General features: G+C 36.9%; 1 protein-coding gene across 1 annotated transcript in view; it reads right to left on the reverse strand.

The window, feature by feature from the left end:
• Positions 1–610: 610 nt before the first annotated feature.
• LOC140239851 (hyalin-like) overlaps positions 611–22,349 on the reverse strand; it is a 110,595-nt gene continuing 88,856 nt past the window's right edge. Inside the window, exons 19-27 of the mRNA XM_072319673.1 lie at positions 14,518–14,778; positions 11,049–11,276; positions 9,638–9,913; positions 8,896–9,023; positions 7,540–7,762; positions 3,774–3,855; positions 2,888–2,931; positions 1,504–1,772; positions 611–733 (exon numbers count right to left, since the gene is read on the reverse strand). Coding sequence (XP_072175774.1) covers positions 638–733; positions 1,504–1,772; positions 2,888–2,931; positions 3,774–3,855; positions 7,540–7,762; positions 8,896–9,023; positions 9,638–9,913; positions 11,049–11,276; positions 14,518–14,778 — 1,607 coding nt within the window. The 3' untranslated portion in view covers positions 611–637. The remainder of the gene's footprint in view (positions 734–1,503; positions 1,773–2,887; positions 2,932–3,773; positions 3,856–7,539; positions 7,763–8,895; positions 9,024–9,637; positions 9,914–11,048; positions 11,277–14,517; positions 14,779–22,349) is intronic.

A 22,349-nucleotide genomic window follows, 5' to 3' on the forward strand; every position in this document is an offset into this window, starting at 1 on the left:
TACGAGCGAGTGAGCCAAAATTTGTATATTTCCGCGTCATCATTACGTTTTGTTCTTATCTTGTTTGATTTGGGTTTTTTGCGCCCCCTATGTTCGAAACCGTTGGCGCCCTCTTTTGATCCAATCGGCGATCGCTTCAGAACGAAAGAAATTGCAGCCGCTGCTCCGTGTAACACGTTGCCTGCTAAATATAAAATGACATGTGTGAACACAATAGACATGTCATTTTGCCCGCGTCATCATCACGTCTTGTTATCTTTTTTTGGGGGGGATAAATTTTGGCGAGCGAGGGCGCAGCAAGCGAGCCGAAAATTTTTGTATTTCAGCTTACAAAACATGGAATTCTTGTGTGAACACAATAAACATTGTCATTTTGTCCGCGTCATCATCATGTTTTGTTTTTGATCTAGTTTGATTTGGTTTTCTGCCCCCCCCCCCCCCCCCCCGTCCGGGCGAATTTTTTTTTTTTCTATCTTTCTTTCTTTTTCTTCTTCTTGTTTTTTTTTTCTTCTTCTTCTTTTCGTTTTTTTTTTTTCGTATTTGGCGCCCCCAAGGAGTGGTGCCCGGGGCACGTGCACCCCCTTGCCCCCCCCCCCCCCGATACGCCACTGTATCGGAGTTATACGACCATTTGCATTTACTTAGGTACTTTGTCATGGAAAAATCTGCCATGATAGAATGAAGTATTGCGAGATCCATCGATGTGGTTTTGGTGATACGGTAAGGAGCCTTCCTGTTTATGGAGAAAACACGAAAGAAAGTAGAAAGAAACGAACAAAAGAAAAATAGTTGAATAAACAGACCTGCAAGAAAAACATCACATTAAATTTGTTAAAAGAAGACTGTAATCTCATATGAACATTTTATATGATTGTTTTCGATATCAGTAGAATATTGTGTGTGCAGAAAAAGAAATATCACATGACAAAAGTAATTCTGTTTAAAAATGAAATGCGAAATACTTGGAGGTCGATTAATTCTATATAAGTATGAGAAAAGAAGCATCTAAAATTAAGTACTTTCTATCTTACAGGAAATATTAAAGTAAAACAGGAATATCTGAATTTTTAAATAATTTTGGTCGTCTCGTTCCTTCCTCTTTTCAATGATTTTGTGATTACTTAGGTAAAGAGAATCAATAGTTTTTATCTCCCCAGTGTCAGTTTATGAGATTTATATTCATATAATTTATGTAGTTTCCCAAAGGTTTCGTTGAAGATTTCTCAATTTCTCTCCGGCTGTTTTATTTTCTTCTTCTTCTTCTTCTTCTTCCTCTTCTGGGTCACAGGTGTGTGGTGTGCCAAATCTTCTCCCCCTCCCCCACTACCACGTCTCCGGTAGGTGACCGTTATGGACAGGTGTATGATAATAATTATCATTGTAAATGTTGGGTGGCGCCCGTAGTGCAGAGATGATTATGTATATAGCGAGAGACAACACATGCAGATTCAGAATGACTCTTACAACAACAACAACAACGGCAGAAGAATAGTGTATATTTACCGAATTTTTGTGTTGAGTACCAAACTGGAGCTCGAAGTTATTTTTCACCGGTATCTGCTGCCTCGATTTCTTGTATACAAAGAGTTTGTTCCATTCTGTACTAGACCCGTTGGCAAACGAAGAAGAATGAAGGGACTGCTGACTATAAAGTGAGACGTGCTTTTTGGCTTTTGTCTGCAGTATCCCCGCATGGATGATTAGGACCACGGCGACAACAACAACGAATGCAACAGGTATACCAACAAATAGCGCAACCGATGGAGTCTCAGCTTAATAAGAAAAAAAAAAAAAACGAAAATGAGGGAAATGCCGTCCACCTCCCTGTTATGACAGAAGGCTACATTACGTGACATAAAGCATTGAAACTCCTGAGCAGTCTGTGAGCTAATTCAAAACCCTGCCTTTGCTACATAGAACATTGCGTTATGTTTATCGCGTAATAATCACTAGTCATTGCCAGTGTGAGCAAAATAACTGAATAATTTCAAATTCATTTTAGGCCACTATATGTGAACGGTCCAAAAACCCACCATGTCAATTGGGACAGAGATGTGTGATAGACGTATAGCATTATGGTATTATAGCTTGATGCGAAATGAATAGAATCGGTAAGGTTTAATCTATAGTTTTTGAGGGAAATAACACCCCTCCCCCCCCCCAAAAAAAAAACAACAACAACAACAACAACAACAACAAATAAACAAACAAACAAAACGAAAAAAAAACCCACAAATGTTCATGGATGGAGTAAATGTGGCATAACCTGTAGAACACATCAGTGTGTGTTTGATGAAAAGTGGACAATCCGTTCGAAATAACATTACGGGTTGGGTGCGTCCATTGCTGGATAAGAAGACTATCACAGTTCGTGACGTCAGGTATAGACAATGACATAAAGGAAAGATTAAGAAATGTAACAATCTTTTTAATGAAAGGAAAACAGTCCCTCTCTTCCATAATTGTGATATAATTTCCTTTGTTTTCTAGCTGAAAGAGCTCAGTCAAATTTTTCTTCATTGCAGAAGAAAAAAGAAAGAAATAAACGTTGAACTCTTTTTGTATTTTTTTTATATCGTATGTTTAAGAAATATGGCAGCCTTCAAATTCTTCAATGGCGGCACCGAGACATTAAATACTCATTACATTTGAACGGATTATCCGATTTTCTTCCGATCTAATGACTCTGCTAATACTGCTGCATTCACTCAATCCATATTAAATTTTGTTTCCATTACCTAGTAAGGAGAGTGAGGAGATGATTATGGATCATTTGAGTACATCACTATGTTTGATCCAGTTTAGAAGCGTATTTATTGGTAGTGAGCTGAACCCTCACTAGATATAAAAGTCATAAAAAGGAGGACAAAAGGGGGCGCCACTGTACCAATTCGTTCCTTGCAATGGTTTCCGGTCCAGTCCGAAGTACAACTGTGGACGAAAATGCGCAAACAATTAACACCTTTAGGCTAACTAAATTTAGCACACAAATATACAAGAAAATCAGGTATTAAATTGGGGAAAATCACATCTAAAAACAAGTTGAATCGCAGATTACATAGTTCATTTTAGACAAAAGTTGCAAGTAGCCTAATGTTCCTTATTTCTTCTTGTGTCTTTTTTTTTCTTTTTGAAAGTGCAAACATTAATGCCAAGATTTATTTCAATAGCTACACCGATTCGTAAGTTACGTCGTCCACAAAATCAATTTCAGTAAGAAGGACGGACGGACGGACGGCAGACAACCGGAAAACATAATGTCTCACGGTGACACTCCATGTTTGAGGCTAAACATCTCTCCACTGACGGAGTAAGAAAAGCGGAGGAAAAAAAAAAAAGAATAAGGAAACGCCGCTATATTTATATTTGTTATATTTTTTATGTGTGTGTTTGTGTGTGTGTTTGTGTGTGGTTATAAAGTTATGGTTACAAAATAAACGGAAGAGAAAAGAATGTCTTCTACATTAAAATCTTAATAATGGTAGGTAATTGGTTCATAAAAAACCCGTAAAGGCCAGAATCCACATAGGTATTATACATCAAATCCAGCTTGATTTAAGTCGATGTACTATATTACAGTCTACAATTTATCTTGCACATGACCAAGTGTACCAGCGGATACGTAATCAGGTGTTCGTTGGAGTACGCGATGTGTCACGCACATTTACGTGACCTGTATTTTGCAGAATTCAATTCAAAATCATTCCAGTTCAAAGACATATAATATATAGATTGAAACTATGATGTGAATTTCGACTGGGGAGAATAGGTACCGGCATTCATATGTAGCATTCACTTCAAATCCAGAAGGAACACACGTTGCTCCATTGGCGCATAAGTTGCTCTCACATGGATCTATATTGGAAAAGAAAGCACGGGAGTCAATAATGTTACATACATTGTTTTAATCTCAAATTATTTTGAGGTTGTTTCGGCGTTTGTTTGTTCATTTGTTTGTTGTTTTTTGTGAATCAGCATTTACGCCGTGTGCCAGGTAGAACGAAGCGAACGCATGCTAGGCCCGTATGGCAGTACATTGTACAACAATAAGTCAGTTCAGGATTAGCTCATGTGCAGACAACATGTGACAGATGGGTGCAAATGACCTTTCTTCTTTCTCAGTTGATTAGACCAAGGAGGTTTGATCCCATGCTCGAAGCCGCCACTAAAAAATATTTGAAGTATGTGTCAAACTGGATCTGCCCCCCCCCCCCCATAGGAAGAAAATGAATTCACGTCTCATTGCATAATGACAAGCCACTGTCTAAGAAAGATAAGATATGTCTTTATGATGGTAATTACTTTTCGCTATCCCTACTACAAACGATGGGCGGTAGACAATGGTAAAGGCAGGGGGGTGCGCGAATAGAAATTGTCCAAATATTGCTGAAATAGATATCAAAATTACTCGAGTGTACGTGTCTGTAGCTAATCTGACATATAATTGATCTATAAAGAACTATACTTGAAGATGATACCATATTAATTTCATTTGGCGGAAATAACCGGAAAAGTGATAAAACCGGCTTTCCATGAGGGTAAAATTTCAAACACTTTCACAAAATACAGCTCAGAATTACACTTTTGCACATATTTTCGAACGGAAGTGACTTTTGCTTTATATGCTTTATCATTGGGTGAAATTTCATTGCATTTGATATATAAACGAGCAGCATATACCCGATATTATGTTAGCGTTAAAAAACGAATCTTCAGATTGCTCAGAAAGATGGCGGCTTCAAGCATCGAACATCAAAGGCACAAATGCACCTGTGGAATTCTTTTGTCCATCCATAGAAAACTGACAGCTGATTGAATAATTATAGTCAATTGTAACTCCACCTCTTGAACCTCCTTGAACTAATACTTGAATAATCATTACATCACAGATGCTTGTCTCAGTGAATTTAAAAATCAGCATGCTCTGCTGGTACAAATTACCTTTTCTGCTCATGCTTAAAGTGGAACCCCGAACTGGCTTATTTCCTTCCTTGCTGGAAAGAACACAGCGTCTCAGTGTGTGTTTGCACGGTCACTGTTCATCTAGCAGACTTATGTGAATACGCTCGAATTTATTTCACACTGTGGTGCTTTTTTTCCCCCCAATGTATCCACAAAGTAATGTTCTGTTTTACACTGTGAAGTGATGATTCACAGCGTGTTCACACTTGTAAAACACTTGATTTTAACAGTGTGAAGAGATTTCCCAATGTGTTCACAATGTGTTTCACATTGCGTTTCACATTGGGGGACACTGTGTTCTTTCCAGCAGGGTTCAATCTCGTGCGTTCTCGTCGCTCTTCCGGGCACATGACTTTATATTGTATTGATTTGATTTGATTTGATTTGATTTTAATGTTAATTTTACGTGAACATGTGAAGTCCTCATCTTTTCTGTTAATTTACTCAATGAACGATCACCTGTACCGTGCTCTGATTTTAAAACCGAAAAAAAAAATGTTCTGTCAATGTTCTTGCTGTGATTTGGGTATAGTGAATGTCTGAATGGATGTTTTGTGGATGACAATTTGATGTGAATGTACCGTTAGTTTTGTTGGGAATGATACGTATTTCATTTTAGTTTGTGCAGGATTTTTTTTCATACTTTGGAATCTCTATTTTCCCCGTAAATTGATTACATCAAATATCATTTATATTATATATATATATATATATATATATATATATATATATATATATATATCACGGCGAGATCGCGTCCAGATAATAGAGAGATCCGGATAAAGAGAGACCGGATAGGGGAGGTCGAACTGTATTCAAAGCGTGACGGGGACGTCCATGGAGTTTGCACTATAGTCGTTCGATGACAGATTTGATGGCACTGGATAATTCCGAGTCATGGTCCGAGTCGAGTGTAGAGGCACCTGTACCACCAGTTGGGGCTGGCTTCGTCGTCGGGGAGTTGTCGGCCTGGGGTGCAGTAAGCCCCCGTCGAGGTCTATCCGTACCGGGCATATTGTTGACTGCCAGGTCTATTGCACAGAGTCAATTGTAAATTCTATGCTTGGCGGAGCTCGCCCTTACACACGTCCGTTCATGACAGAGTCGACAATGGTTCAGAATTAATCAAATGAAAATCAATGCCACAAAAACAAAAGTTATGGTTTTTGGAACCAAACGTAGAATTAGAAACCAGATTCTAAGAATTACTCATGAAGAAGATTACCTTGAAATCGTTACAAATATTAAGTACCTTGGTGTAATTCTTGACCAGAGTTTAAACTGGTCATTACATGTATCTAATATAATTAGAAAAGTTAATCGAGCAATAGCATGTATCAGGAGGATAAAGTTTTTTCTAACAGAAACAATTCTGGCACAGCTGTATTACTCATTTATCCTACCTCACATAGATTATTGCTCGGTGGTTTGGGGGAAGTGTAACAAAACAGACCTTGTCAAATTGCAACGAACCCAGAACAGATATGCAAGACTGGTTTTAAATGCGGATTACTCAACTACCAAAGAAACTCTTTTGAATAGACTTGGGTGGCAAAGTGTCGACAGTAGAATCAACTATCAGTATTGTATTTCTGTTTTCAAGATACTTAATGACTTAGCACCGTATTACCTGAATGATCTTGCCACAAAACGTCCTATATATTATGTCACCCGTCATTCTACTCTAAATCCACTGTTCATTCCAAAGCCCAACACCGAATTTAAAAAGCGATCCTTTTCTTTCATAGCACCCAGTATTTATAACAAACTCCCAACCCACATTCAAACGGCAACAACACTCATCTCTTTTAAGACCCAAATACAATCAATCAACTTATAAGTGCAGATTTGACGCAAATTCTGGTTCATTCATTCTCACAGTTTTGCGCACTAACTGTAGCCACAACTGTTATGTGGCAGGTTGGTTACCCTGTCTTGTTAATGTAGCATATTGTTCTGTTATGAGCTTAGTTTAATGGTTTCTGTCTCGTTTGTTTGTTTGTTTGTTTTCCTGTTTAGTTGTTATTGTGTTTTGACTTGGTATATTTTGGTTTTGATGTAATTATTTTTTTTTTGTTTACACTTATGCAAATATGTTTTCGATGTGTAATTGTTATATTTATGTTAACAGGGCTCTTTTTAAAAGCAGGCCTTTTGGCTCTGAAAAGACTACCCTGTTTTTAAAGAAGACTGAATAAATAAATAAATAATATAACTTACACACCTTTGTACATAAAAATGGAATGAGAAATTGATCATGCACTTCCAGTTTCATTTCAGAGATAAAGATATGGTAGAAGGGGAGGGGAAGAAAGAGAAATTGAGAGGAAAGTTGAAAGTATTTCAAAGGCAATCGATTACACTTGCTAATAACATTCTCTTATTTGGCTGTATAGGAATTGTTAATAATCGCAAACAATGACATGATATTATGAATTTTTTTTTTCAAAAACTACGACAATAACAAATTTGATGACAATATAAACGAAAATGATATATCGAAAGTACTGACAAGAAATCAAGAAGAAAGAAATAAACGAGATGAAGTTGTTCTTTTAATGAAACTGCAGTACGTACACGATATTTCAAATGCCGTGCGGCTGGAAAGATAAAGTCCAGAATTTTCGTTCAGCTCGCTGTCTGTGGAGATCGCATCTAGGAGGGTATCCATAACCATCGCTGTTGTGATGTTACTGGTGGCGTCGAATCTGATAACATGATTGACGACTATGCTTCCCTCGGTAAAAGATTCGACAATACAGCAGCAAAACCCAGGGAGGTCACCGTAAATTCTGTTACACTGGGGGAAAATAAAACCAAAAATCAAAGTAGGGAACATGCATATCTGCATTTACATGTATCCTCATCATTGCCTATGAGTCAAATTATTACACTTGTATCATTCTCTCAATCGCATACGCTAATGGTATATTTAGTCATGTATTGTCATTATTAGTAACTGGAGATCAATACTTTAAGTTATAACCTATCTGTCTTTCCTCGTATTCTCCATCGGTCATGTCGGGAATGGCGGAGTGATCGGGGAATGCTTATTGTCATAAATAATGATCAACATCTTTTCAATCGAAAAGTCTTATCTTTTTCTACATCCTCGACATCTGCCCTGACATTCATAGTCATAATGTAATTAGAGGCGAACTTGAATCACAAGAAATGTGGTATTGCTGCTTTTCAGAGAGTTCCAGATTGAGGAAAAAATCAACTTAGAAATGACTGAACATGCTGAAAAAAATCAAACAATATATATATATATATATATATATATACATATATATATATATATAGTGTATACAATAATACTTAACGGAAACATAATAGACACCTTCGAAGCAATACAAAAAACAACAACCATAATTGTAATCTTTCCTATCAGATATCCCCAGTAGACGTATGTGTCTTTGAGAATATGTTTTCAGTGCATGAGTGGACTTCGATTATATTACAAGGAATGGCGTTTTTTTTTCGGAATTATTGTATCTATTGTATATTATCATTTCTAATTGCACCGGGAAAGCTGTTGCACATTACGTGACCCCCTACATGAGAACATTCTGGTACAGTATTCAAACTTTGATTTCAGAAGAACAACGATGCCTTAAACAATGGATTTAAATTTGAATAACTTGCGAAATGTACGGTTAGCTGACGGTGAGACTTCCCTGACCATTTTCCAAATGTTTGTTAGTTTGGGTTTTTTTTCTTTCTACGTCCTGTTGCTTGAAAATCCGCATGTAGCGCTTATGTTTTGCTGGTTTGATACGGACAAACGATAATAAATGTGATATGCTGTTTTTAAATTTTGCAAAACAAGATGCTATCATACCAATAGATTTAGTAATAACTTGCTGAAAAATAGTTATGATAATTCGCTATATGATCTCAGATCGTTATACAGGTTCAAAAGTTACTCACTTCTCTTTCGAAATGCGCTTTCAAGGTCCTATATTCTTCTGACGCGCTGTTGTTGAGAGCAACCACATAAATAGCTGGGGTGCCATTGATTTCAATCAAGCTAACTTCCAAGTTGATTTGATTGGCCTCTGCAATAGGAAATAATCCAGGAGAGGTGCAACAGAAAAGGAAAGAAATATGAAGGTCCACTTCATGGGAAATTGAACAGGAGGGGATGTACTAGTACATTGCAGCATTTCGGTTTCTATTGTATTTAGCCTCTGCGCCAAAAAGTTTTAAACAATAAAACAATATAAAACACTCATTACTTCACTCTTTTCGTAAAAAGTTCATCTCAAAAAGTATTTGAATGAACACATGATGAATATAGATATGTACCGAGCTAACAAACTTGTCTTTGTTATATGCGTATAAATATGTACATATAGATATTTTCCTGTTCCTCCTTTTAAAACTCACATCTTTGTATATAATCTTGAATGCGATTCTATATCTTTTTATTTTTGTAAATTAATAAGTTAGACTAAATTAAAATTGAACGAAAAATATGACGCTGCTTTAATCACTACATGTATATCATTTTCTGGACGTATTAGATCTTTCATCGTCATTATTTTATCAGCCCATATTGCAAAGACTACTTCATTTAATTTCTTAGCATAACTGCGAATCTCATCTTAGATTTAGTTCTGCGAATCTGACGGAAAAAAAAGGGTCAGAACGAGGAGTGAACAAAACTCACGTGCAAACTTGATTTCGTATTCAAACGAGTTATTTAATACGCCATCGGTGACCGTAACACGCAGGGTTTGAGTATCAGCGGAAAGGTCGTAAGGTGGTCCTGGAAGGTTTTCATCGTTGGCCTCATAGTATGTGAAGGAGAGTGGACCATAAAACTCGAACTCATTCTTTGTCAGGTTGCCTTGTAGACGGACAGGGGAAAGAATGGTGTCGTACTCTCCGTCCACGATAAAGACGGTCGCACTGGCTGAATGTGGCTCCACTGGCAGCATTGTCACTGGTCACGTGTGAGAAAAATTATGCTAAGTAAATAGTACAGATTAATGAATAATACGACTTGATGAAATTAGTTTGGGCTCCATGTATGTGAATTATTTTTTGAGCGTATTACATTTACAGAATAAAGCTGAAACGAAAAGACAAAACAAAACAAAAACATGTTACATGACAACACTATATTACTATTATTATCGTTCACTTTCAACTCTGATAACTTTTGAAAGGATAATTCTACTGCTCTGAAATGTATTATTTATCATAGTCAAAATGCGTTAATAGAGCATGCTCAATTTCAGTTTAATCTGATAATCCCTTCGTTGTTGTTGCTATGTGCTTTATATCCCTTTTTTGTCCCATTCATCGCACAGGTAGCGCGGCTTGGTAAGGATTAGGTGCCTGAATAGACCTTGCACTTCAGAGCGTCTTTTCTCAGTTCGCGCTTTTAGAAAATGTGTGCTTTCTTCCAGTATTTAGACTCCATTAGAGTCCATTTTCATTGAACTATACATTATTTATTATAAAACTTATAATCTACCCTTATCTAATAATCCATGTTTGGCGAATTTCTGTTGGTTTTTTGATGCAGGGTCACATATGACGCTATAATATCACTGTACAATATTGCCTCCTGTATGGCATCCATGATAAAGCATATATGATGGCTTCTATTCATTTTCATTGTTTTTCTTTGGCTTTTCAATTTGAAAAAAAAAACAGTTTGTAAGTAGCTTATGCTCATATTGATACAAATGACCTTGGTTTTTCCTGTAGACAGGTACTTCCAAAACGTCATAATGCATATTAGCATTTAATGAATCTGTGTTGACTATGTGACCGGACGTCGTGACGTCTAGTCACAATGGTCAACGCAGATGCATTCAACGCGTCGGTAGGTGAATAACACTTGGGATCATAATTATCAACTTCATCGTTTCTTATAGAAAGCATGAAGGAACTTATTTTTCCTTGAAAACCAACAGTGATTGGCTTCGCTTGTAAATTCAATGACCTCTTTCTGCTTACACAAAAAGTGGAACTCCAAACTGGCCTTAATTTACACGAGAAATATGAGCTACAAAAGTTTTAGATGATGACATCGGGCGTATCACAATGAAATGGAATTTCACACTTACTCTGGATGTCAACGAGAAAATAGCAAGTAGCAGTGTTGCCAGCCGAGTCTGAGGCATTGACTGTCACGTTCGTGATTCCAAGCGGGAATCTGCTTCCGTTTTGAACGGAGTAGGAGGGTTCAATTATGCCATCGACGCTGTCGTTAGCGAGAGCCATGTTGAACCACACTATATTTCCAAGTGCCAAGGCAACGTTAGCAGGGCAATCAAGATCTGGTGAATGACCATCTGTACGAGTAGAATAACAAACGTTAGCCTAGATCACAACTTTGCTATCAACTCATGATTAACATCTATACTTAGATTATTATTCATTTACCATTGACGATAGAAGCTATTTCAAATTCACGCTGAGTCCTAATAATACTAGTGATGATGATGATAACGATGATCAAATGATAATGAAAGTGATAACGTCAATCGAATACAACTAATAAAAATGATAGTAATATAAGTAATTATAATCAGAATGATAGCATCAGTAATGGCAATTATTCTCATTAGAATAAAGCAGTACTAAATGACTTTGAAAACAAACTTGACTTTCAGCAAAAATGTCAAATAATGTCATACGTTAGAATCTATACACCATACGCCTTTCGAAAAGATGTGTAAACAAAGTAACAAGTGCACATAGACTGTTCTTTATATCATGATATCAATATCATCTATGTATACATATATGAAGAGCTTGCTTCCAAAAGGCGCTAAATCCATTGAAAATGATGGATTTAGCACCTTCTGGAAGCAAGCTCTTCATATACAGTATATATGTATATACAATTGTTTATTTACATATATATTATAATAAATACGAATATATGTATTGTATGTACATAACTAATATAACCCCCAAATATGGAAAAGCTACACTTCAAACCTACATTACAATAGACTTAGAATAAAGTCAGAATAGACTGAAAATGTTTTCAATGAAACTACTTTATTGTCAAATACTCGTGTATGGCAGCTTTCTTCTTTTGGAGCATGAGGTTAGGTACAGAAAGTTTTAGAATCTAATGCAACTTTTCTCTTGTGGGGTTTTTTTTTTTTATAAATTCCACGTGTAGGACAGTGGAAATTAGAAATAAATATTATTTTTCTTTTGCCTTCATTTTCAATGATTGGGGAAAATCTGGCAGAAAATGAACCACAGTCAAATACGCATTTTTCTAAATTCTTAATAGGTCAATTTAATTCTAGTTCTTTTTTTTTTCCAACTACAAAATATGAAATACTAGATATTGTTACTGCAATGAATAATAAGCGAAGTGCTGGTTATGATGATATAAATAATTTCATTGTAAAGGGAAATATATCAACTGCTGACCCACTTTCACATATTTTCAATAAATCTATATTAAGTGGTATTTTTTCTGAATTTATGAAAATAGCTCAGGTTTTTCTTTTATTTAAAAAAGGAGATGAATCTGATATAAGTAATTATAGACCCATTTCCTTGCTTTCATCCTTATGTAAAATATTGGAGGAGTTGGTATTTGCAAAAACAATTAATTTTCTTAATTTTCATAATGTTTTTACGAATTTTCAGTTTGGGTTTCGTCAGAAACACAGTACCATCATGCCCTTTTGAATTTATTGACCACGCCGCGCATACTATTGATAATAATTCTCATCTTATTGGTATCTTCCTGGACTTCTCCAAGGCCCTCGGTACGTTAAATCATGAAATTTTATTATATAAATTGTCTCATTATGGAATACGGGGGAAGGCCTTGGAGTGGTTCAGGAGTTACCTACAAAATCGAAAACAATACGTTTCTCTGAACGAGAATGACTCAAATCTAGAATTTATTAAATGTGGTGTCCCACAGGGTAGCTTATTAGGACCTTTACTTTTTATCATTTATATTAATGACTTTTGTAGATCATCTGATATACTCTCATTTATACTTTTTGCTGATGATTCCAATGTTTTCTTTTCTCATCAAAATCCAGATACTCTCGTACGCATTGTTAATTCCGAATTGAAAAAAAAAATTACTCAGTGGATAAGAGCTAATAAATTATCACTTAATCTCCAGAAAACTAAGTATATGCTTTTTAGTAATTCCATAGAAGCTTTCCGCACAAATATTATTTTTTATGACACTCTGCTAGAACGTGTATCTCATATAAAATTTCTTGGTATCACAGTGGACGATAAATTTTCGTGGAGACCGCTCATTATTAACATTAGTACGATAATTTCACGTAATATTGGTATCATGAATAGACTCAAGTCTCATATTCCATTGTCCTCTTATATACTTAAATATCTTGTATTTTTCTCTAATTTTACCGTATCTTAATTACGGACTCCTAGCATGGGGTAGTGCCCATCAAACTTTACTAGACAAATTACTGTTACTGCAAAAAAGGCACTTCGAATTATTTGCAGTGTTCCGCCACGTTCCCATTCAGAGCCATTGTTTGCTAAATATAAGATTTTTAATATCAAAGATTTGTATCTTTTTCAACTTGGTCGGTTTATGTTTGATTACAATGCAAATGCACTTCCTAGTATTTTCAATTCAATGTTTCCACGGAACCAGTTTTTTTCATAATTATCCCACAAGGCAATCTAATGAGTTTCATTTGCCCCTCCTGAGAACTTTATTAGCTCAGAGTACATGTACTTACACCGGTCCTAGATTTTGGAATTCAGTAAGCTGTGAAATAAAAAATTCCCCTTCTTTGCATTCTTTTAAGCGCAAGTTGAAATCATTTCTGTTAAATCCTCTCTGGTATTTTTTCTATATTAGTTAGATCTCATCAACCTCAGGGTTCATCATCCATCAATCCACCAATCTTTCGATCACTGACTTCGTTATTACGTTATAGCCATTAAATCCTTGCATAGCTGCGTGCAATACCAGCCCTCTGAAGCACATTCTCAATCACCCCCTGTTCCATTTCCCTAGTTCAGCATGTAGGCATTCCATCTTTTTTTTTCTTTCTCTCCTTCCATTCTTTCCATCTATTCTGTCAAGTCGTGTCATGTTTTTTTTTTTGTATTTCTCCTGTTTTGTTCCGTTCTGTGATATCTGTGATAAGTGTTTGTAAATGAGGAATTCATAAGATTGTTCATTTTTCGAGTGGTTCACAACATACGAGCTTGCTTTTTAGTGGACCTCTCAGTTCTTTTTGTTTCTCAGCTGAAGCATAACTTTGTACTTGTTTGCCAGTATGCATTCTTTTGTTTATTTGTATCATTTATCTTTTGCAAAGTCGAATGTTTATGTTTATGATGTGATTCCAAATTTATTATGCGTTATGTTTTGTTGGAAAAAGAAGAATAAAAAATAAATGAATTGAATTGAATTGAAAAAAAAAATGTGAGATACAACGCTACATAAAGAAATTACGGAAATTTCAGCCATTGATAGAAATTGTAATGTCTTTAGGCGTATAACAGGTCTTCCTAGCTTTATTATTATTATTCTATTGCAAAAGCAAATATAAATACCTTGCACATGAATAAGTGATCTGCATTCTTTTTGAAGTCTTGTGTCATTTACATCGATAATGAGTGTGTGAATCCCCACAGGTATCACGGCGTTAGAGGACACGTTCGTAGAAACAAAGATGGACACATTGTCGTAGAACTGGTAGGAACTAGGGTTCCTAATAAGATCCGATGACGTCATTGCAGGATATGTGTATGTGGACTCCCCTTCTCTTACTTCTTTGACTTGGTCGTCAGGGCATTCAATTGGAAGCTCAGATACTGTCAGTCAAATGTGTGAACATACAAAAAGTAAGTCACATATTGACAAATGCACACATATGATTAATATACCCTCCATATCTGTTCTCTAATACAGTTCTTTAAAGTCAGATGCACATCAGGCCTTGGCACGTACCCATATTTTCCATGTATGAGTCAATGTGGGAATAACGTAAACATTGTGCATCGAAATATTGGTTAGTTTATGAGATCATAGTTCACCGTAATCTGACATTATCATGGTGGAATCAGTCATTGGATATAAGGCAAATCTGAACAAGACAATATATGAAACAAACACTCAACAGTATTCTTGAACTAAGAAGATTATACTCCGCCTAGGAAGAATGGTGAGAAAATGTGCCAACCACATGTCACCTGAAAGTGCTAAGGTATAAGAAGAAGAAAGAAAAAAAAACCAATTGATCAATAGGTAAATTATCATAAGCTTACCTAATAGAAACATTGATTGAAATGTTAAATGTCTTGTTTAAAGTTCAACTTGAGTGGAATTTTGACGGAGAAATGACAGCTGGCAATTTCCTGCCATATCAGAGACTGACGCCGAAACGTCAGTGACGACTGGATGTAACGGGCAGCACTGACACTTAAATACATGCAATATATATTGTGTTTGACTAGGTAAGTAAGTCTGTATGTGTGCGCGTTTCTCGATAATGATAAATAATTATAACATTTCTGAAATTTTGTGTACAATAATTGATAACATTAACTACAAAATATTCACATGGCATTTCAGAAAGAGAGTGCAAGCACTCTAAACATTGTCATAGTCTATGTCAATGAAGCAAAAAAAAAAATGATAATACAGTATTGAAGAGTATTTTACATTTATTTTTGTTTTCCTTCACGATACCACATAAAATGTTTCTTATTGATATATCAAATCCGAAAAAGGGTGCTCGATTTCAATATTTCAAACGGGTCGTTTGATTAAGGCAGGGAGATGTGTGAGAAAGATATACCAGCCTGGTTCAGGTATATCTTACAGTCATAACATATGAATAGTATAGAAATATATAATGAATGTTTACGAGTGCAGTGGACAGAATATTTAATGAGGTGAAAGGTGAAATGGTCCATTCAACGAGGGGCAGCCGAGATGAATGGATCAAACATCTTTCACCGAATAAAATTTTCTGTCCATTGCACGAATGAAAAACATTTATTATTTGTTTGATATAACGCCTAAAAATAGATCCTTTTCATTTGATGGTTTATCAATTTAGAAACGAGAAAGAGAGAGAGTCTGAGATCGCGAGAGTGCTCACTGAGCGTTTTACGATAGTGGCTGTCGCATACGCACACTGCAAACGCAAGCGTTTCACACGCGTAGTGTACCGTGCTCTCGGCGAGAGTGCCATGAAGCAAATCGTATGGATCCAAAACTGTAAATGGAGCCACAATTGCACGGATGATGACGTCATAGTGAAATGGGCCGAATGATCAATGTCACACAGCCAATAAAATGACAAGGTTATCTTCAGGCGTTATAGTTACAAGTAGTGAATGGTCACAAGTGCTATGGTGTCAAGATTTCGTACGAGGTGAAAGATAGACCCCGTTAACAGTGAGTGAAAGGGCCGGGCTGCGAATATTTTTTCCGTATATGGAAGCGCTATGGGACATGAATTATTCATAAGTTGAGCTGAAAGACAGAAGTGCGCAAGCGTGTGGACTTGGCTAAAACTGTATAGCTTGGCCAACTTGTACACAATGAACGGACTCGACTCGCACAGGCCTACTCTCTGTGTACACATGGAACGTAAAATGCGATCGAGAACTGTCAATTGTCATCATGATTTCTAAATGCGGGCTGTGTGAACCTGATGTTGACTGTTTCGGTACTTTAGAGGTAAGTTGCAATGTAGTAGACTTTGAGAAACATTGAGATGACTTGTCACTTAGATCTATGAATGACTTATTTGTTAATCCTATACCTGTTACTTTAGGCTAGATCTAGAATACTCCACATTCATTGTGACAAGTTAGATGTAACGTTATAGGGTCTAGACCTAGGCTAGAGTCTAGACTTTATGTCCTTTTAACACTTACAGATCTAACTTAGATCTACCGTTGTATGTAGTAATAGGTCTATCAGTTCATTTTCATGGGTCTAATGCCAATTCGTCCATTTACCAACTCGTCTCCTATCATCTGGTATAACATCAGTTCGTCTAGTTTTTTTCTACTAGTTTTGTCCATTCACTACTTCGTCTGTATTAGGAAGAACCAATTGGTCCAAGACAATAGCCATTTTTACAGATCTAGAATCTAGATATGATTTGTCTAGATCTAGTTGAACTAGATCTAAGTGTTGATTAGGCGAAATGAATGAGAAGAAAATGGGTTTACTACTCTTAGACCTACTGGTAATGAGCTGAAATGGTCATAGTAAACAAATAATGACTGCTATGAGGAGCACAGTTAAAATTATGGTTTTCACATTACCGAGGGCCTACATACTTTTAACTGTGCCCCGAATATCAAGCTGTATTTTGTTTTATATACCGAAAATATAGATTCCGAATTATAGATACCGAAAATATAGTTTCTAGTCTCTTTTACAGGACTCGTAATCAACGCTGATCGACAGTGCGGCGGTCGTATCATGGACGTTGGTGCGTACATATGAGTGATCTGTGTGTACGGAGTTGCGACTGTCTCCAAACCTATTTACAGGGCACAGTTGATTCTATGCCCCGGGCACAGTAAATCATGACGTCATTTTGATCAAAAATGGGGCACAGTTATTTTCATGATTCCACTTTTAACCAATCAGATGAGAGGAATGACGATATGAGGTATATAAAGTAGGCCTAGTCTAACTGCCGAGTGGTGAATAGACGAAATAGTTATTGGACCGAATGGTTGTTGTTGGACGAAATGGCATTAGACTAATAAAGGCAGACCATGTCATGAGTGATAAGTTGGCAGCAGATGAATTGGGATTTCACCGTAGTAGGTCTAACATTAGTCATTAGATCTAGATCTAGAATTAAATCTACGCGATCTAGATCTAGCGTTTGGCCCTAGAGGTCTATTTCTTTCAAAACGTCCATTTATCTAGACTATCATTATCTACTACAAACTACTGTCAATTAACTATTAAATGCTGATCTTGGTCATGGAAATTACATTGATGTAAGCCTGAAAATAACATATTCAGCCAAACATGCAATGATATTGATGGAAATGGGCAAGTTTGCTACGGGTTTTGGGCCAGATAATCCTCTATTCGAAGCCGATCCAAAGTAAAGTGAAATATCGATCGCATAAATACGTTCCATGTGTACACAGAGAGTAGGCCTGTTCGAGTCAAGTCCGTTCATTGTGTACAAGTTGGCCAAGCTACTAGTATACAGTTTTAGCGAAGTCCACGCACTTACGCACTTCAGTCTTTCAGCTCAACTTATGAATAATTCATGTCCCATCCACCTGGGCATTTTACCCGTTATTACCCGGGTAATAACAGGTAATAACGGTATTATTAAAACGGTAACACCAGTTGGTAATAACCTGGAAATAGTAGGCCTGCACCAATCTTTCCCCGTTATTACCCGAACCCGATATTACTCTATTTACCAAATATTACCCGGTATATTGTAACCGAAATTTCCAGCATATAAATCAACATTATTTCCACCTGATATTACTACTTTTACCCAATATTACCTGGTATGATGTAACCGATATTTCCAGCATTTCCACGTTATCACCACCCACTCCTACTGCATTTCCCCAATATTATTCCCAGTATGATGTAACCGATACATCTCCATGTTATTACCACACGATATAATTGAAAATAAAGATTGGCTTCAATTGGGCACATTAATTAATTATGAGATTATGTTAGACACAATTTTGGGATTAATATTTCCTACTCCTAATCCTGTCCTGACCTAATCTGTTCCTGATGTCCGACAATCTATAGGCCTACCTTCTACATCCTATTCCTAACTGACGTATACTCTATCACATTCTGTATATAAAGAGCTTGCTTCCAAACGGCGCTAAATCCATCATTTTTAAATGGATTTAGGGCCTTTTGGTTGCAAGCTCTTATACCCCCAAATGTTGTAACTCGGTAAAATGTTAGTTTCAACACGGTGATAACAGTGATTTGTGAAACTTGAAAATTTTGCTGGGATTGCTAAAGATTACTATTTTTACTCAAGTTTGCAATGTTATAACCACTTAAAGCCATTCAAAATTATCTATACTCCCCCTCATCAACCTGTTGTAACTTGGTAAAATGTTGGTGTCAACACGGTGATAACAGTCATTTTTTGGACTTGAAAAATTCACTGGGAATGCTGTAAGATTACCGTTATTAATCAAGTTTGCAATGTTATAACCAATCAAAACCATTCAGCATTGCCCATATTACCCCTCATCACCCTGTTGTAACTCAGTAAAATGTCGGTTTCATCGGGGTGATAACAGTCATTTTTTGGACTTGAAAATTTCGCTGTGATTGCTGTAAGATTACTGTTATTACTCAAGTTCGCAGGGTTATAACCAAACGAAGCCTTTCAACATTATCTATATTACCCCTCATCACCCTGTTGTAACTCTGCATGTAAAGTGCAGTTTCATCAGGCTGATAACAGTAACAGGTAATATCATTAGGGTAATAACATGGCAATAACGGTAATATTTTGTCTTAGTCAAATTTCGGGGCGTTATTACCGGTAATATCTGGTAATACTGGTAATCGGTAACAAATTGTCCAGTTGGATTTTAAACGTTTCCATGTACGGAAAACAAATATTCGCCGCCGAGCCCTGCCGAGCCCGGCCTTCATTTCACTGTAAACACGCAAAAGGCCAAATGCGGTACCAAAATCGGCCGCGTACTTGGCCAAATCTTGAGGTAGTCCGGCCTTTTCTCACTGTAAACGCACACTGGGCCAAATGCGGTACCAAATTTAATCTGGCTTCCAGACCGTATGCCCGTACTATTTCCCTATTCAGGATATCAACGCCCTCAACGTCGAAAACTGGTATAGTTTAAGGTGGTTAAGCCCTGCAAAGGCAGCAACTTCGTCGCCGCGGAGTCCAGTTAGGAAAGGGTTTGGAAACCAGACTATATCATGTTGGACCGACGCCCTCCAGATGATAATGTTTGTTTAAAAGCAGAACGCCACTACAGCAAAATATTGAATTAAAAGCCCGGGCCGAGCCCGGCACTGTAAACGAACAAAATTGCGGGACCGAGTACCACAATTGAGGCCGGGCTCGTCCGCGGCTCGGCCCGTCCCTACACTGTAAACGGGGTCCTGGAGGCGCGCTATTCAACGGGGCCAAGCCAAGTTGAGTAGTGCGCCTCGTCTTTCACCCAGTAGTCCAGTCAATCTAGAGATTTTTAGGGGGTAACCCACCACTAATTGCAACAGTAGGAATTTCACTGCAGTGTAAGTCGTTGAGGCCACCTGAACACCATACTAAAAGTCCCAAAAAATCCAGCGGGTCAAAATAATAAATTTTGCATAATATGCAAATTAGCACCTGAAATGAGAGGAAATTGACAGATCTCAGCTTCCCGTTATCCAATTTTACAGATTTAAATGTATAAACTTATATTTTGTAGGTCAATGAACACGATAGATGCCTTTTCGAATTGGTCGTACAAAAATAATTTACATAAAACGCAAATTAGCGCTAAGTCTAAGAGTACATTCATAACAACAGTACTCAACGGGGTTGAGGGGGTAACTTTGGGCGCCTCCCAAGGGGCCGCTTTAAATGTACACCACTCTTTACTATAAGTATTGTAAAGTAATGTCTCCTGTATTGATTACATCGCATTTCTTGGAAACAAAAATACCCTTGCTATAAGGTACGATCGAATTTTGACAGTATGTACGTTTGGAACATATATATTCGCGTTATATGATATTATATGTTTTCTATATTGCCAAGAGGATAAAGGGCATTTCGGGGGCACACGCCACAGAGTCGCCCTTCAAGAAGCACCCTCTTTATTGTGCAGATCTTGTAAAGCAAATCTTCTTCTATCATTTTCATGACTTTTCATTTATGTGTATTTGCTGTATTGCTGGACCTACTTTTAAAACCATTTACGCTAGAACTGCATTTGCGTTGCTAATATCAGTATTTTGTCGTTGCTAATATCCGTATTTTGTCATAAAGGGCGTGAACGTATAGGTGTAAATTTAGACACCTCCCCAGGGATTACCTTTGCATGTCCACCTTTTTGACAATGTAGTTATTGTAAAGCAATGTTTCCTTTGTTAATTACTTGAATTTTTTGGAAACAAAAGTGCCTTTGCTATGCGGCACGATGGAATTTCGAAAACATGTACGTTTGGAACATATATATATTCGCCTCATATGATATCATATGTTTTCTATATTGCCGTGAGGGTGGAGTATTTTTGGCACATCCCACAGGGTTGCCGATTAATGCGCACCCTCTCCAGTGTAGAGATCTTGTAAAGTTAAGTTTCTTCTATCATTTTCATAACTTGTCATCGATGAAAATTGTATTTGCTGTATTGCCGGTATTTAAGGTCAGGGTAGGGGTGATTTGGGCACTTCCCAAGGGCTTGCGTTTGAATGTCCAACTTTTTGACAATATAGATATTGTAAAGCAACGTCTCCTATATTACCTGAATTGCATTTTACGAAAATAAAAGAGTATGTGCTAGACAGGCAGAAGAACTTTTCAGAGGCATGTACCCATGGAACATTTTTTTTCGCTGTTGAATATACTGCGTGTTTTTCATTGCCTTTAGGATGCGTTGGGTTCCTTTGAGCACCTCCCACAAGGTGGTCTCTGCAAGTGAACCCTTTGGACTGTATAGATATTGTAGATCAATGTTGTTATTCTATCTTCACTCCAGCAATCTTTATAGAAATAAAAGTGTCTTGATATGGCAGGAATTCAATTCAATTCCTATTTCATTTTTCGAGAAGAACATTATATAGACATCACTTTTTTTGTAAAAGAAAAATTGAATGAGGTGCGTAAAACTATGTAGGATGAAAAGAATGTTCAATGGTTGTAACACATTGTGATAATTATACATAGTCATAAAACTCAAGTGATAGTCAAATAACTCAGGGAACGACCTTTTTTGAGACATGCACTTTTGGAACGACTGTAATTGCGTTGGCATTTGCGTTATAAGGGTCATGTATAGAATCAATCAATGTGGGCACTTCCCATATAGGAGAATCCCTTCGAATGATCACCACTTTGTGTCAGTGTAAGTCAAAATTGCAGAGCAATATATCTTTTGTTAACCTCATTGAATTTCATAAAATAAAAGTGTCTTTGCTAGAGGACCGGAAGGACTCACTGTTTAAAGGCATGTACCCATAGAACATAATTATGCATTTGCGTTGGTACATGATTATTACACGTCTTAGTCTGCCTTTGGGTGGGGTAATTTTGGGCACCCTCCACGTGGTTGCCTTCGTATGTGAACCATTTTCACCTTAAAGATATTGTAGAACAATAATTCTTCTATAACTTCCACTGAAATCTAATGGAAATGAAACGAAAAGGACGTTATAGAG

This window comes from Diadema setosum, chromosome 16 (assembly GCF_964275005.1).
Source record: "Diadema setosum chromosome 16, eeDiaSeto1, whole genome shotgun sequence".
Classification (NCBI taxonomy): Eukaryota; Metazoa; Echinodermata; class Echinoidea; order Diadematoida; family Diadematidae; genus Diadema; species Diadema setosum.